This window comes from Leptinotarsa decemlineata, unplaced genomic scaffold (genome assembly GCF_025532065.1).
Source record: "Leptinotarsa decemlineata unplaced genomic scaffold, Ldec_3_MD MMD2_tig00001719_RagTag_RagTag, whole genome shotgun sequence".
Classification (NCBI taxonomy): Eukaryota; Metazoa; Arthropoda; class Insecta; order Coleoptera; family Chrysomelidae; genus Leptinotarsa; species Leptinotarsa decemlineata.
Genome location: NW_027412569.1, coordinates 4239091 through 4257397, shown reverse-complemented (window position 1 = coordinate 4257397; position 18307 = coordinate 4239091). Strand labels below are relative to the sequence as shown.

Genomic DNA, 18307 nt, shown 5'->3' with positions numbered 1-18307 from the left:
ATGGATCTCATGCGAGCTGTTGCCACATACCTTCTCTTCCGTCGACACAAACTTCGACGACGGAAACGTCAACGATCAAGAATGGGATTAATAAAGTTGCGAAATCTACGTTGAGCACCTTGCAGAGACCCTTACTCCAAAGAGCGGGTTGGTTGCAGACAATATTAATTAACTGCTCCACATAGTAATATGCCATGATGAATAGTAATCCACACTACTACCTACCGAGGGTTGACTGTCCTTGTTCATCTTTCACTGCCTAAACCACTGTGCATGTTGTTTTTGGCGAGTACATTGGCTTGGGATGTGGGGATTGAGCAAACCGGCCATCAAATGCCTGCTTCCACGTAGCCCCGCTGGATACGGGAATGACAGAATCACTTGTGGTTCTGTTATTCCCAACTGAATGGCATCCCAACGATGACTTAATTCTAAGGTGTGTGTATCCGTGCCCTGATGATGAATGAAACTGAGCCTATCAGCTACGGAATCTTCGAGATACCGAACGCCCTCTCGTTATACCATCACCGTGTCATGGTAATGCGTGGCTCTGCCGTGATTGACTCCCTATCTCCAGCTACTCGTGGGACTTTTATGGATAGAGTAAACTTATAAATTCTTTCTGATGCTGAGTCTACAGAGGAGATGGATGTCGATGTCAAATTCAGATCAGTAGTGAGAGCTTCTCAACTCTCCAACACCTGATCCAATAACTGAACCAAAAAAAAGGTTTGGTGGTGCAGCCAGGAAACGACTGAGTCGTCTCCTCAAAAGCGGGGTACCTTAGGAAACCGCCTTACACCAAATTCTTGAGCGGCGTACGCAGAATCTGTCTCAGGTGGAGGAACAAACACCCCATGAGCAGGTTAGCAAACTTTCACTCGGTTTATTTGGTCGAGTGTGAATAGGTGTGAGTCATAATAAATCCTTGCGGGTTGCGGTGGAGGGTCGAATAGACCCACTCACTTTGGACCTAACCTAACTACCTACCGCCCATTCACACCGGAGCGTTTTTATTTCATGGCTCTTTGAGGTCAGTCGTAGAATGGATCGCACTCCAACAGTATAGGCAGTGCACGCCAAAATAGCTTTCAGGGAGCAAACATTTTTCAGACTTACTTAATACTTGATGAAAGTTACATTTCTTTTGAAGTGTCACCAGGACGTCACTTCGAAATGTCGCAGTATATTTATGAATGAATTGTTGTAGAAGTCACTAATCATGCAAGTTTGCCGGTGTGAAGAGTACAAAAAACATGTTCAAAACTTGAAATTCAACACTGTTGGGACTATGCATCATTTACATAAACGTTTAGAGGGTAAATATTGTTTTTATATTATACTAGTTGTTGCCCGCGGTTTCGCCCGCGTAGAATTTGGTAATTGTAGTAGTAATTAGTACTATGTTGCTAGTACTATGTTGACGTACTTCAAGCAGTAGTAGAAAATCCTAGAAGGTCCACCCAAGAAATTAATGATTATACCGGCATAAAAGAAACCTCTGTGAAGCGTATTCTCAAGAAATATAAGTACCATGCTTACAAACCTACATTCATTTGTACATTTCAAGAAAGAGACTATGATTTGAGATATGAGTTTTCCATGTGGATTCAGAGTGAAATAGAAGAACAACAAGATTTTCATCGATGTATTCTGTTTGGAGATGAATCTACTTTTACAACAAATGGGGTTCTATCATCACAAAATTGCAGATGGTAGTCAGATGTCAACCCAATTTTCATTATTCACAACAAAAATCAATACTATCAGAAAACAAACGTTTGGTGTGGTATATCAAATAATAAATTACTAGGTCCGTTTTTTTTCTCGAGAATTTGAATGGTGACAGGTACTTGAACTTTTTGGGAACTGAAATAGGAGGGTTTTTGGATGATATGGTATTAGAAGAACGGCAAAAGTTATGGTTCCAACATGATGGATGTCCTGATCATCCTACTAGAAATGTTTCTCAGTAGCTGAATAGTACATTTCGTAATAAATGGTTAGGACGAAATACCGTTCCTTGATGGCCTCCTCGTTCTCCAGACCTTACACCTCTAGATTATTTCTTAAGGGGATACTTAAAACAAAAAGTCTACAGAGATCGCCCCTTTAATAATATTGATGAGCTTGAAACTTCAATACGAGTTCATTGCAGAAATATTCCCGCTAATGTGTTGCGAACTACATTAAACGCATTTTATGAGCGAACAATTAGATGCATCGAAAGAGAAGGTGGACATATAGAGACGCTTCGATAATTTTTATTGTTAGCACCTGTTAAGTTTTTAAGTTACCTACTGTATTTTTCTGTACTATCGCTTATTGGTTCTTTTTTGTTCATGGCTATCCGCGATAGATTTTGACAGTTTATTCATATCAACATTATACTTAGTATTTGCCTCGTTAAAAAGAGTATTTGTTTTATTCTAGAGTTCTGTTAAATATCGTTGCAACAAACATGAAGTTGACGGTCACCTAAAAAAAAAACAAATCCAAGTAAATTTTACAAATACACTTTAATGTGATAAAATACTCCAAACTGATTTCATTGTGGCTACTTCAAATACATATTGAATCAAAATAGTAAAAATATGTATCATACGGGGGTAATTCAAAAGTTTCCAGAAGATAAAAAATCGAATAGCAGGCCATGACTTCGTATCTGAACATAACTTTTAATTTTGAGCAACTTTTCTCTTCAACATATTTCTATATTATTTGAAATAAGGGTACTTTACTCTTGAACGAACTTTATATTTTTTGGCCTATCCTGTATGGTGTTTGTCGTAAAGCCATTTCAGGTACACTTGGTATAGTTTTGGAACTTGCACCAACTTTTGTCAGGAATAAAATTTTCTGAGAAATCGATAATAAAAAAGTTTCACATTTGTTGCACACTTAGTGGACCACACTGTATACACAAATGTCTATATACTTTAGAAATCACATTAGGAAACATCTTCAATCAATTTTTTTCTCTAGGCACCTTTCCAGATTATTGAAAACATAGCTTCCCGAAACCAATACATAAACTAGGAGATAGGTAAGAAAAATATTAGGAATTATAGAGCAGTTTGCAATCAGTCAGAGATGGCTAAGATGTTTAATTCTATGCTTACAAATAAACTTTCCTGGGACTGTAAGTCTTTACTCAATTCCCAACAACATGGTTTCTCAGAAGGTAAATCCACTTGTACCAACCTTGCTCTTTACACAAACAACTTAACTGAAAATCTTGAGAGGAGGCTACAGGATGACTCTGTTCATACTGACTTTTCCAAAGCCTTCGATAGAGTCAACCACGGCATATTTATTTGTAAAATTCAAGAGCTTGGTATAGGCGGGCATGTTTTGCAAGTTATCAATAACTTCTTAACTGGTAGAACTCTGTCTGTAACATACGGAGATACAACATCTACGCCCATAAAGGTTCCATCAGCGGTACCGCAGGGATCCCAAATAGGCCCACTGCTGTTCAACTTGTTTGCATCGGACATAGAATTTGTTTTCAAATAGTCAGAATTTCTAATGTATGCGGATGATCTCAAACTTTATCGAGATATCAACCGCCGGGAAAATGCTGAATTAGTTCAAAAAGATCTCGAAGCCTTTTGCATATGGTGTAGAAATAATTTGTTGGAGGTAAACATTGATAATTGTCAAATCATTACGTTGGCTAAAATTAGAAGTCCAATATTTTTTGAATATACATTGAATAATATAGCTCTTAGAAGAGAAACATTTATTCGCGATCTGGGAGTTAAATTTGATAGCGAAATTAATTTTAATCTTCAAGTATCAGAAATTGTGACAAAAAGTCTCAAAATGCTAGATTTTGTGTTGAGAATTTCTACTGATTTTTCAATAAATAAAAAAAGATTTTGTATTGATGTGCTTTCGTAAGATCCATTCTTTAATATTGTTCGGTTATATGGGACCCACACTGTAATGTAAATATGAATTTGATTGAGAATGTTCAATTGTTTTTTCACTTTGGTATTCAACTAAATGTACAGTCAACTCTTAACTAACTTAAATATAAAATCATTGGAAGATAGGAGAATTTCTATGAACTTCTTCGATTGACGACTTGTGTATTTTGTGGAAATTCATGTTCACTGAGGATACACTAAAAACACACTTTTGTCTATTTTCCACTATATTTCTGGACACTATATTTTTCAAAAACTGGTGTGAAAATGGTGTAATAGCCGAAACCGGTGAACAATAAAGAAATATAGTGGAAAATAGACAAAAGTGTGTTTTTAGTGTATCCTCAGTGAATTTCTATGAACTTGAGTTTTCTCTTCAAATTAATAAATAATGAGATAAACTACCCAGAACTACTTCATATCACTTTTCATATCAAACTAAAAGACACGACAAATCCTGACAATTTTCATATCAATTTTTTCTATACCGATTATGCTTTGAACAGTATGGTTCCTCGTATTCTGAAGCTGGGAAATCAATATCATAATAACTTAAATCTGTTTAATGTATCACTTCAGATCTTTAAAAATCAATTAAAAAGGCTATAGCGTTTTTGAAGCTTTTCTTTACTTTACCATTTTCTTTGTAAGTACTAGATTTGTTACATCTTTTTTCTTGTAAGTACCAGAATTGTTTATTCTTTCAGTAATGTAGTCACTAGACATAAGGATTTATAAATATTTTGTATTTCACACTTCGCTAAATGTTTTGTAAAATTGTAAAATGTAATATAGATATCAGACATGAGCATTCAAAAATACTTTCTCGTTCCTCACAATTTGTTAAATATGTTTTTGTAAATCGACTTTGACGTTGAATAAATAAATAAATAAATAATTCAATAACATTTCGAGGACATTTAAAATATTTTACACTAGACTCCATCCAACAAACAAAGTAACCCAAACAATGATATGATGCCTGATCAAAGCATGATCACTCACATTTGCATTTATTGGGTAAAATAAACAAGCCTCCTTACGCTGGCCAATCAGATTTAACTTCAATCGGCTGGCGGAATTCATTCAGGTATATGGCTACAGGGTCAGAGTGGTGAGTTACATTTTAACGCATGTGGTATGTACATATACGGTATTTTGAAATTTAAATTTATTTAAATATCAAGTACTGATACGACTGAAGAAACTGCTGATTTTTGTCCCTAGACTCTACTTCAAAACTGTTCCTATACCTAGCAGAATATTATTGAAAAAAAAATCGTTCGTTCCTTAGTGCGGCTCTGTACAAGCAGCCTTGTCTGGGAGATCACGCGCACTATGCATGAAAATGTTTCGGAGCATTCTTTTGATTAGATGGACAGAGTATAGCAATACTTTATTTGATTCAACTTTTCATGGAAACATACCTGTAATAAATCTGGTGGGGTTGCAAGAAATTTCTTGCAATTATTTCGGTCGAGTATGAAGTAGGTAGTAAAGACAAAATATCCTCAAACCCTCAAAACGAACTCCAAGCAGACCACTCAGGATCTCTTCTATTGTTTCAAAACATTGATTGTTTCTCCAATATTGATATTTCGCATGTCTTAATCAATGATCAATATCTTCTGAAATAGTTCCAGATGACTACTACTTAAAGTTGATCAGAAATAGCGTCCACCACGAAGATTTGCGTTTTGACAAACCTGCACAGGTCCTGTCTGGAGAACAAGACGTTTCAGAAAATCTGAAGGAAGAAAAGGCATTCGAATCAAAATGGGTTCCAGTCATGCCAGGTTTGATATCGCAAAGGTAATTTATTTAGTCTCTCATAGACATGGTGAAGTACTAAATATCAGCAACGTACAAGGCAAGGTAATATAAAAAGGTATTATTTTAGGTTGGTAAACGAAAGCAAAAATCTCAAGTCACCGTTTTAACCAAGAAAAACCACCAAATTATACAAAAACAAAATTATGGGTGTAAAATGTATCTGCGAGAAGAACTGTGCCCTCACTCTTCAAAATAATTGAAAATGAAAATTCTGGAGCAATCTAAGTTGATTCATTTCGAAGATATCTACTTTGTAAGTTATGCTGGACGAAAATTAAAGCAAAAGTAAAAATTTTTGTATAAAGGTGAGGATCCAGAAAATATAGTTCATTATTGGCAATTTTCCAAAAGTTGTAATTTGTTATTGGGAAAATAGGGTTGGGCTTTCTACTTCTCCTTCTTTATACAAACAAATGTGGAAATCTTCCAAAGAAAAGAAAGCAATCAATTGCAAAATGAACTTTTTAAAAAGATGTATATATCATGCAAAGATTTAACTTTTATAAAAAGCCCTCTCGAAACAACTACTCTCATATAAACATTGAATTACACGATATCCTATTCAGTTTCTACTCCAAACATTTGTTATGAAATTGAATCAGATATCATTCACAGGATTACTACACAATATAGTATATGAAAGAGGTAGAATTGCACTTACATGGAGCACTGCCATTTTCAATGGTGTTTCGGAATAAGACTCTTCAGGATCAATCTTGTTGAAAAAAATCAGTAAGAACTATAAAAAATGTATCATTCAGGAATTCCTGTAAACCATTGTTTGCTGAATTGAAAATTCTTCCTCTAGCCTGTCTTCATATCATGGAAGTTGCCTGCTACATTGTGGCGGATTGTGGTGATAGTGCACAATTTATGGATTTTTGGTTTTTGACGGACTTCATTAGAAGCATATAGAGAGTTTCCATGTTTATGAAAAGTGAAAAGGGACAGGAATAAGCGAGACGAAGCGTTGAACAATCTCTTACTGTTGATTCGCGACACGATTCCCACTGCAGACTCAAGTTTCGTCATATGTAGAATCTAGTCAGTAAAGCAGAGTTTCCGTAGGGAATTTAGAAAAGTGAAGTTGTCGATGAAATCCGGCGTGGCGGAGGAAAATGTTTAGAAACCACGATTATGATACTATGACCTCATTTCTTTCATCGCTGGTCACGTGACACACAGCACATCAAGATCTACTTTCCGAGAAGAGGAGGAAGAAGATGAAGGTGCTCAAAACCTACAATCTTTGAAGAACTCATCTCAACTGTTGGAATGAAACTCGTGAAATGGCGAACCGTTGTTCACATTCCCCTCCACTGTGTGTTTAGGGAGTTGGAAGATTACCACATTTTTTGTATGAAGATGGAGAAGTAGAAAGCCAAAACATCTCTTGAAGCTCAATGTGTGTGCTGGTATAAGAGGTTCTCTAATTATCAATCTACGGAACGCAGAATGGTTCTTCCCAATTTGCCACTAAGATTTTCTAATTCAGAAGGTCTTGATGCACCTGCTCACATAATTTTGTTACTACAAAACGCCTTCGCCGGGATACGCCTTTCGGAAATACCTCAATAGAATATTTCTCAATCCTGCGAATTGGTAGCCAGGGTTACATTGAATTCAAATGTAAAAACACTTCGAAAAACAATGACCAAAGCCGTCACTATCAGCACTTCACAATTACTTTCAATATCCAATGGTGGTGTCGAAACTAAAGATCAAATCTATCACACCAACGACCTGCGTTCAATTCTCCAACGAACAGTTTTTTAAGAAGTCATGAAACAAAAATGTGTTGAGCGAAATGATGGGCTGACGTAAGCGCGCCACGTGACTGGGTGGTATCCCTCGTTGATGGATACGCCTGATCCTGGTTGTGTGTCTGCCTGAATTATTTATGTCTACAGAAAATTCAAATCTCCCGCCACCATTTTCTGAGATGCAGAAGCGTGCGCTTTGATTAGCTGGCGAGCTGGGTGACAGTTAAAGGATGCTACGTGACCATTTGGTACACTCTGATTGGCTCACCGCCTAGCTAGCTGGGTGACAGGACAACACGTGACAATTTGGTGCACTCTGGTTAACTGGGTGAGCTGAGAGACAACTTAACTAGTGTGATGACATCACTGTCTCGTGGAATTGAGGGTGCCTCTACTACAGCAGTCTGCCTGTGACTCGACTGACTTCAACGCGTCTCGACAGCATGTATGAAACCTTCGTCTAAGTGAATGAGATGAATATTTCGAGATACCATTTCTAAATAATCATTTTCTCGTTCGTATGTAGGTATCTCACCTCGATATAGTCGTCAGACTTATTTTAACCTCGTTGGACTATTTTCTATGGCTTATAGTACTGTTCAACCAAAAATTTAATTTGTTCCAATAATGAAAGAACTATGGAATATAGAAAGAAGTCAGTAGGCTATACTTGAAGACTGGCAGTGAACAAATCTAAAGAAATGAACTTTAAATGTTCAAGCCAGTCTCGGATATACCTACACAGTGGGTTGAATGGACTGACGCATATCAGGAAACAACTACTCTACTGGCTAATACCACGAACGGCGTTGAATTATATCCGACAGGCGTCAGTGCGGGAATCTTCACAAAAAATTTCCTGCATATGCAATTGGCAATACAACTGAAAGAGTCGACCTTCAATTTTGGAACGGGCACACTTGCAGACCGTTTTCGGGCTCCTTAGCCACCCATGGGCTATGTGGGCTAGCATAGCCCACTGACTAATAAGAAAATGTTTCTTCCTCATTCCTCTTATTTAGAGGAATCGGGCAAATTTCGGATATGTAGTTGGTTAGTACCTCGTCCACTAGATGGAGTGACATTTTTGTTGTTTGCTCCAACTTGAGACTAAGAATAAAATACTATGAAAGAATTTCGATTTTCAATTATGGAATATTATTGACTTTAGGTCGATGATGGTCATTATCTTGCACTGACGTGTGGCTAAGGAGCCCAAAACCGGTCTGCAAGTGCGCCCGTTCCAAAATTGAAGGTCGACTCTTTCAGTTGTATTGCCAATTGCATACGCAGGAAATTTTCTGATAGGCGAACCTACCTTTACCTACTGTGAGTCCAAGAGCCAGTGACGCATGTTTCATGAAGTGTTTGATGCACCCTGAAATTTTGTAAGGCTAGTATCTATGGAATAAGAAGTACGAATACCTGTGTTTGCCTTACCCTGCCCGGGACAACAGGTACTGGCATAATAGAAAGGTGTAAAAAAATATAAGCCAAAATAAGTGGTTGATTCACAGGCCAACAAACTTCAATCGAAAGATTAGTCAATTTTTAATTATAATTTAAGATGGCAGACACTTTGAACCAGCAAGGTTAGATCCTGACGCCACATCAGAAAACACAGATGTTTGTATTTTTTGCACCAAAGCTCGCACGTATCTTTGTACTCGATTGAAAAGGATGCTTTAATCAATAGTTTGCAGCCGTACAAGGAATTTTTGAAAGACTCGATTGTGTATCAAAAACTACAAAGCTCAGCTGATATTAAAGCTCATCGTTTATGTCGAGTAGAATATATGTAATCCTTGCGGATTTATGACAACAAACCACAAACTGGTTATCATAACTCAACTGCACTATTTTCCAATTTCGATTTATTAAAAGTTCTATGAAAGTCATAAAAATTGAACTATCTTTTTACATCTTGAATTTCTTTACATTACATCTATTTATAAGTATGAATTTCATTTTAAATATACCGCTGGTAAAGATCACGTGATTAACAACCAATGAGAGCGTAGAAGGGGAGCGTAGCTAGTGTGGTGATCGGTGCTCTCACTCACGCCGCCAACTACGCGCAACCTATCTCTTTCTATTTGAAATAAAATTTACTTTCATGTTTGCCGGGAATTAAACCCCAACAAAACTGTCTGGCTTTTAGTAATTGACTTCCTAAATATTTGATTGAGTAGCTGTTGAAATTTCATAATGAATAAAACATTTCATTTTGTCACAAAAAAACTTTGAGGGAAACCCTCTCCAAAGTGTCTGCCATCTTAAATTATAATTAATAATTAACTAATCTTTCGATTGAAGTTTGTTGGCCTGTGAATCAAACACTTATTTTGGCTTATATTTTTTACACCTTTCTATTATGCACAGTGGTATCCCGGGCAGGGTCAGGCAAACAAACACAGGTATTCGTACTTCTTATTCCATAGATACTAGCCTTACAAAATTTCAGGGTACATCAAACACTTCATGACGCATGAAATGCGTCACTGGCTCTCCGACTATGTGTAGGTATATGCGAGACTGGTTTGAACATTTAAAGTTCAAAAATAGCCCCAAAAATGATGATCACGTTGCGGATGCCATATTAATAATTTTCAGTCCTGGTAAATTATGCATTAGTTTGTCTGTTTCTTTAATATTTTCTAATTCGAATAAATAATATTGATTCAAACGTGATTTCCCAACCTATTAACAAGCGAGTTACATCCAAAAAGTGGCTACCTAGCAAAACAGAATTGACCTCGTAGATATCAGCATATCGTTGTGCATTATATTCGAGTGGGACGCTGAGAACAAAGCTGTTGAATAGGAGAGATGTCAATAAACCTATTGTTAAGTAGACGTACTTAAAAATAACTCAGCAGATTGTTTGAAAAGTCCCATATTGACTTCCTATATTACCTCGGCTGCTCCAACTAATTCGGCGTATAGTTTTCCATAAGCTTCTCGATATACGAGGTCTGTTAGAAAAATAAGGTGATTGTTCAAATTTCGCGGGCGACGTACATTCGATTAGCGTTTTTTATGTTGATCCATTCATCTCAACCATATGTTCACAGCTTTAGCTTTTTTGCATGGTTAGTTTGTTGGTGAAAGGTATCAAAGTTGGGAGTGTTTTGTTTTGCGTGTTTGGCGATTCTCTGGGGTCCAAAAAAGTGGATGAAAACCATTTGAAATGTTTACAGTGGCATACGGTGATTGTACTCTGAGTCAGAAATATGTTCACAAGTGGTACAAGTTTTTCACAGAACGTCGAGAAGATGTGAATGACGACGATCTCCCTGGACGCCCCAGCACATCAACAGTCGATGAAAATGTTGTAAAAGTAAAGAGAGTTGTTATGGTGAATAGTGGAATCACTATTAGGCGTCGCTCCCACTGGAGCAATACAATAAGCGATGCAATATGAGCAATATTTTATCGTCCGATGCAACTTTTATCCTCACAACACTCCATTGCACACTGGAGCGATACGGTAGCCTATCAACGGTTGGAAACAGGCGGATCGCGGTCCGTTTGCGGACCTTGAAAAGTCAAACATCGAACCACCAAATATTGTATTGTGTTATACAGTACGATGCAAATGTATGGAATAAATTCGATATTCACAAAAGGAGCGTCTTTCGGAAGAAATCCAAAAACAGGTCAACTTTAATTTTTGACGGCCCATCTCATGATATTCATATGAAAGACGTTTCGTCACCAGTGTTGGCGTGATGACGTAATCGACAATTTTTTTAAATGCAAACAGGAGTCATGTGGCACCCCATTCAAAAGGTCTACTAGTCGTCTATTCAACGGTATAATGGTTTCAATATGTATTAATACAGGGTCAACCGAAATTATGTATTCAGAAGACTGGAATTACAAATAATAGTAATTCGTTGAACCAAATAATGCTATGCACCGCCACTGAGAATAAAGTATCGTACTGTCTTTTATTGTTTTTGTTGATTAGAAAAAAGAAATGGTGATAAAAGTCCTACACTCTACTTGAGATTAGTCAATGTCATTGAAGTGAAGTATCATTGAAGCGGTTGACATTATTTCTAGAAAAATATTTAAATCACTTATAATCTGGCAATGAAAGTAACAGAAACCCAAAGAATCGAAATTTTAATTATGATTGGCTGTGGAGATAAAGTAAGGACTCAGGCAGAAGTTCGTGATTTATTCAATACGAAATACCCCAACCGAGAACCCGTTTCTCAATCAACAATAAGTAAAATTGAGAAAAAGTTTCGAGAAACGGATCATGTTAAAGATCTCCCTAAAAGTGGTAGAAAATCAATTTCAGAAGTCCAAAAACTTGATGTGGCACTTGCGTTCCAAGAAAACCTCCATACCAGCACGAGGCAAGTCGCACTGGATAATAATTTACACCAATCGACTGTTGTTAGAGTGTTGAAAAAAGAAAAGTGGCATCCGTATAAAGTTCAGCTGGTCCAAGAACTGTTAGAAGATGACTTTGACAGAAGAGTCGAATTTTGCGAAATCATGATGGAGCGCTTGCACAGAGATCGGAGTTTCATACAAAATATAATATTTCAGATGAAGCTACTTTTATGCTCAACGGTCACGTAAACCGTCAGACTTATCGATACTGGGCAAGAGAAAATCCACATTGGATGGAGGAGCATAGCACACAATATCCACAAAAAGTGAATGTTTGGGCCGGAATTTTGAACAACCAGATAATAGGACCATACTTTTTTGAGGAAAGCGTAACTGGTGCTCGGTATCTACACTTTCTTCAAGATTATCTAATGCCACAACTGAATCAGCTATTTCCAAATAGAAATGATTTGTGGTTCCAGCAGGATGGGGCGCCCCCACACTACGCCGTTGATGTACGAATCTACCTGGATACTGTTTTCCGGGGAAAGTGGATAGGAAGAAGAGGGCCGATCGAATGGCCACCAAGGTCTCCGGATTTGACCCCGTTAGACTTTTTTTTATGGGGATACTTGAAGAGTAAAGTTTACCAAAATCGACCAAATGATTTAGAAGAGTTGAAGGAACGCATCAGAGCGGAGATTGCACAAATAACCCCCGAAGTTCTCGGAAACGTTAGAAATGAATTCAGTGCCCGGCTTTCACATTGCATCATAGCTGAAGGTCATCAATTTGAACATTTATTATAATTTTATTGTACTTCAATAAATAACATGTTTTGGTTCACCTTGTATAAATGAATATTGGCATGGTTATACCGTTGAATAGATGATTAGTAGACCTTTTGAATGAGGTGCCACATGACCCCTGTTTGCATTTAAAAAAATTGTCGATTACGTCATCACGCCAACACCGGTGGCGTGATGACATTCATATGAATATCATGAGATGGGCCGTCAAAAATTAAAGTTGACCTGTTTTTGGATTTCTTCCGAAAGACGCTCATTTTGTAAATATCGAATTTATTCCATACATTTGCATCGTACTGTATATCAACACGAAACATCCATTGATTGAACTACGTATAATTTTTACGGAAATGTGCGCTTTCAACTGACAGGGCCCCAGCGTTGATTGGCAAAGAAAAAGGTGTAGTAAAGAAAATCAGGGATAAAAACCGAGGTCTAATATCATATCAGTGCATAATTCACCAGGAAGCTCTATGTAGTAAACTTAGTGATACACTGAAATAAGTGATGGACAGCTTGGTCAAGTTGAATAATTTAACGAGATCTCATTCTGCTCTTCAGCATCGACCATTCAAGGAGTTTCTTTCTGAATGAGATTCAGCGTATTCTGACTTACTGCAACAAAACAATGTTCGTTGGCTAAATTATTCTGGCTATTAAAAGAATAACTAACCTCCTTCTTGCAAAATTTAAATACGCAGGGAACCAGAAGGCACTTCAAGTTTATAACAAACAAGCGTATTATGCTGGTTGTGGCTTTTCTAAATTAATCATATATTTAAATGCGCGCTCAACACAGAGTTATAAGGAAATTGAAGATCAATATGTGATCTGATACAGAGCGTGTCTGTTCTTCATCGCAAGCCGAATATCTTTGAAAAAGGTATTGCAAGAAAAGAATTTATTCATTTTACGACAATTCTTGAATATAAAAAAACTCTAAAGAAGACTGGAGTATTTGTAAAATTCCTGGCTGATCTTAAGAACGAATTTGCTACAAGATTCCAAGACTTTGCAGAGATGAGCAATCTCTGTCTCTTAAATCGCCATTAGAAGTTGATGTAGCGGCAGAATAGACACATGTGGCTGCCAAGTTGTTTAATCTGTCAAAGCCATCACTTCAAATAGAGATAATTGATTTGCAAGAAGTGTCATTGCAAATGTAAAAAACGGTATCCACTGAAGAATTTTGAGCCAAACATGTCCCAGGAAAATATGATAATTGCTAAAAACTAGATATAAATTTGGCTATTATGTTTGGCTCGATGTGAAACATCTTTCTCAAAGATGAATATCATCGAGCCAAACATAATATCAAAGATGATATTATGTTTGGCTCGATGTGAAACATCTTTCTCAAAGATGAATGTCTTCAAAAACGAATATCGTTCAAGATTTACGGACGCCTACGTAGAAAACACACTTCGAATTTGCTGTTCCTCTCGAGAATCAAACTATAAAAAACTGGCTCAAGACCGTCTATGTATTTTCTCACATTAATTTTAGGTTTTGTGTTTTATAATTCAGAATTTGATTTAAAACCAGAATAATACATAGGTACATAGGTACATGCACTTAATTATTATCAATTGTTTTTTCCTGGACCTCGTTAAATTTTCCCACAGTATTCGGACTCCACCTAAAACTACTTGCCGATCCTTGGCCTATAGCAGTGGTCGCCAACCTGTCGATCGCGAGCTACCGGTAGCTCGCGGAAGCAATTCTGGTAGCTCTCACGACGATTTTAATTTAAAAAATACAAACTGCAAAAATCAGAGAAGCTTCCGAAAATTCCACAAAAAAATCTAATTGTCATAATATTAAACATAAACAGCGGCAACGTTGCGGTGAGCGATCTGCCGCTGACGCCATCAAGCTAGACTCGGCTAGAACCGACCAGCCGGACCAGCACGTTAGTGTTCGAGAACGATCTGGATTGCTTTGAACGGGATAAATACGCACGGCTCGGCGACATTGCGCTTAGTTTAAAACTGAACGCGTAACCAACGTCCAGCGGTTGGGTTAGTAGAGAACAACAAAATAATATTATGGCAAGCAGTTGTAGGAAGGTAAAGACATACCACTTTCATTCGGAATGGGAAGAACAATACTTTTTTACAGAAGTTAAAGATAAAAATGTGTGTTTGTTATGTAATACTTTGGTCTCCGTTGCTGAAAAAGGAAATATTGAGAGACATCAGAAAACTGTACATTCTAATTTTGAAAAATCATTCCCACTACATTCTGCCGCCAGAAAGGAGAAACTGAAACAGTTAAAAAGCAGTTAATTGGACAACAATCAATATTTTTAAGAACAGTCGACAAAAATAAGGCTGCAACTGAAGCATCGTACCGTGTGTCCCAGATAATTGCACAAAAAAAGAAACCTTATGAAGACGAGGAAATGATAAAACAGGCGTTTTTAGAAGCTGCTGATTCGTTATTTGCCAACTTTAGAAATAAAGACGAGATAGTTTCAGCTATAAAATCTATGCAACTTTCTGCTAATACAGTGATGAGACGTGTAGAAGTAATGAGCAATGATATTTTTTTACAGTTAAGAACTGACTTAGATAACTGTGTTTATTTTTCACTTCAACTGGATGAATCAACAGATATCGTTGACACTGCCCAGATGGCCGTGTTCGTCAGGATTGTTTTTAGTGATTTTACGATTAAAGAAGATCTTTTGAAGTTCATTCCACTGAAAGGACACACTACTGGACATGAGTTGTTTTCTCATTTAAAAAATATTATTTCTTCCGAGAAAATTCCAATATAGAAAATGGTAGGCTTGACAACCGATGGCGCTCCAGCTATGGTGGGTTGTGATAAGGGTCTAGTGGCGTTATGTCGTAAAGATGAAACTTTTACGCAATTTCTCTGTTACCACTGCATTATACATCAGCAAGCATTATGTGGAAATTTCCTGAAAAAAAACAACGTTATGAAACTGGTGGTAAAAATTGTGAACAAGATTAGAGCTCAAGCGTTACAAAGAAGATTATTCAGAACCTTGGCCGATGAAGGTGACTGTCAATACGGGGACCTACTCCTTCACTCTGAAGTCCGATGGTTGTTTTCATCAGTGGTCATGAGCTCCTCAGAGGAGGACGTTGTTTTTGCTTACCGGCACTTGCAAAAGAGGAAACGGGAATCTAGAAAATACTGGTGTTGTAGAATGAGCCCAGTTACCATGTGGGGACTGGACTGGAGCGTGCTGCTCCACCAATTTCTCTAAGGAAATAGAGGATTGCACGTCTTCTTGCTGACCCGACATGAACGTGTCGAACGATATTGCGCCTTTCTTTCGCTCAAGCGACCGGCAGCTGTATCCCCTTGACCGACGAGACTCCGATAATAATCGGTGTAGTATCGCGATCGCTCCAGTGTGCACTAGATTAGTTACTTCCATTATGTATGCACGACTATGAGTAATCGGTGTCAAATCAAGATCGGGTTGCTTATCGAATCACCTGTTGCACGTGATTTTTTCGAAAAAAAAAGTGGCATGAGCATCGCTCAGAGACGTCAACAGAGATTCAGATTTGCTTCAAAATGTCATAACTGGTTACGAATCATGGGTATATGGTTATGACATCGAAACCAATCGACCCAATGAAAGAGCCCAGGAGAGCCAAGACCAAAAAAAGCACTGCCAAGATTGATCAAATATCACCTTATTTTCTGAACAGACAGCGTATAATGAAAATATCCTGGGTTTTGCTAATTTACCGTTAAACTAGCAGAACCCAATCAAGGAAAAAAACAATTCTTGGAAAAACAGTGACAATCAAAATCAAAGCGTGAAATGCACTTGAAAATGCAGAAAATGTGGAAAATGTTAATATTTACTACAGAAAAACCAAATTGAATTCGATTCAAGATACGGGGGAAATAATTTTGGGGGTTAAAAATGGTTTTTCATGATTTCCACTGAAACCAAACTTTATGTTTTCCGCGAGAAAATGGAAAAACTAATGTTTTCGTTCTTTTTTTTTTTTCTACAAATAGTATTTGTTTTTTTTAAGATATCACAAAATTGGAGTTACTAATAAAAACATTTTTCTTGCCATATTTTCCATGATGAGTTACTTCATGTACGCACTATCCGGACGGTGTTTCAATGGACATATCTGATTATTTTGAAAATAAGATATTTCTATTTCATTTCTACTTTATTCTCATACCCTTACTTATCGAGGAACGTACTGTAAGAACTCAGTCCATCAGTCATAGTAGTTTTCCATAATGCCCCATAGGCATTATGGAATCTAGGTTTACTATTATTTATCTAGTAAGCACCTAATTAGCACTTTATTTTGATTGTCTATGTATTAGTTTACGAGTATCTCAAGACTTTATTGCATATTGTTAATTTATTTCTCAAATCAGGTACCTCGAACTTTTTTTTCACTTACTCGCGGTCGTTTTCCTCTTTATTTCTTGCAAGCACCTAATCATCACTTTATTACCACGCCAGCTTAGTTTATATCTGATAGAGCATTCGTCCTCGTGTTCGAGAGACCTGATTCTTAGATCTGTTGTTTAGCGAAATTGGAAGCTTTTGTTTATTAATTAGAAAAGTTCACGATCCTCGCCGTTTAGCACTTAATTAGCACCTGATAGTGTTCCCTCAACATTCATTATTTTATTATTTTCATTGCGTTGCTAGCATCACATACTGCTAGCATCGCAACTTTGAGTATTGCGTTGCGGTGTAAGTTACAAAGCACCTAATTTTTGACTTCGGTACCTACAAAGTACCTAATTTTGGCATTTTCTAAAGCCGATTTCGGTACTTTGCATTGCTGACGTAACAGAGCTCGTAGTAAGGGCTACATCCATCAATCTATTAAACAAGTTTCCAGTGGGGCGCATTTAATTTGAATCAGTCTGAAGATAATTAAAGTTGTAATAACAACAATCCATTAGAGGAACTAGTGACTTAAAGAATTAAATTCATTTTTTAGTATTCATTATGAATACTCCATCGACTAAAATATCGAAGGTGTCCAACTCTTATGGTGTACCACAAACAATACATAAGACACGTTTGCTGGTTGCCTACTAACCAGGTACCCCACTCACCTGTGCGGCGGCTCTCAAACATTGGGCTTTCCTACAAATCGGAAATTGAAACTCGTGCGATAGTCTCGGCCACGCTGCAGCCAGGGCCACAACCACCACAAGAAGCACGAACGCCAAAATCACTATCCCGCCCACCACGTACACCCCCTTGCGAGTCAACCCCGATCTGTCACTGATCTCGTCGCGGTACCTGTGAAAAAAGTTCGATTTTTTCGGACGTTTCGAATCTTCCAAGCACGGCTCGTTTTCAGGGTTTTTCACCTCGGTGCCGTTGGTTTTTCCCGGTTCTCTGGCGGTTTCCTTCATCGTTACTGGCTAGTCGCACATCACATGCACTGGTGTAAGGGCCCCTATTGCCGTTGTTCAACAGGTGGTTGTGGAAGTTAATAGGTCACTTGGATTTCCGGCGGAGCGGTTCTTTATACCTGAAACCGATAAAACGAGTGTTACTAACGTTGTCGGCACTGAAATGAGAGCAAACATCCCGCAATACTTTTACGACATTTGCGATATAGTCCAGGAAGCG

General features: G+C 37.5%; 2 protein-coding genes across 2 annotated transcripts in view; one reads left to right on the top strand and one right to left on the bottom strand.

Moving 5' to 3' along the window:
- The window catches only part of LOC111501885 (endothelin converting enzyme 1), a 354283-nt gene extending 336363 nt beyond the window's left edge, over positions 1-17920 (bottom strand). Inside the window, exon 1 of the mRNA XM_074176343.1 lies at positions 17782-17920. The gene's annotated coding sequence lies outside the window, so the exon portion shown is untranslated. The remainder of the gene's footprint in view (positions 1-17781) is intronic.
- On the top strand, positions 1146-6108 carry LOC111501892 (uncharacterized). The gene is made up of 3 exons (XM_023155811.2): positions 1146-1319; positions 5573-5747; positions 5836-6108. The coding sequence occupies exons 1-3, from the start codon at positions 1223-1225 to the stop codon at positions 5873-5875; spliced, it is 312 nt and encodes a 103-aa protein (XP_023011579.2). The 5' UTR covers positions 1146-1222; the 3' UTR covers positions 5876-6108.
- Positions 17921-18307: the final 387 nt, after the last annotated feature.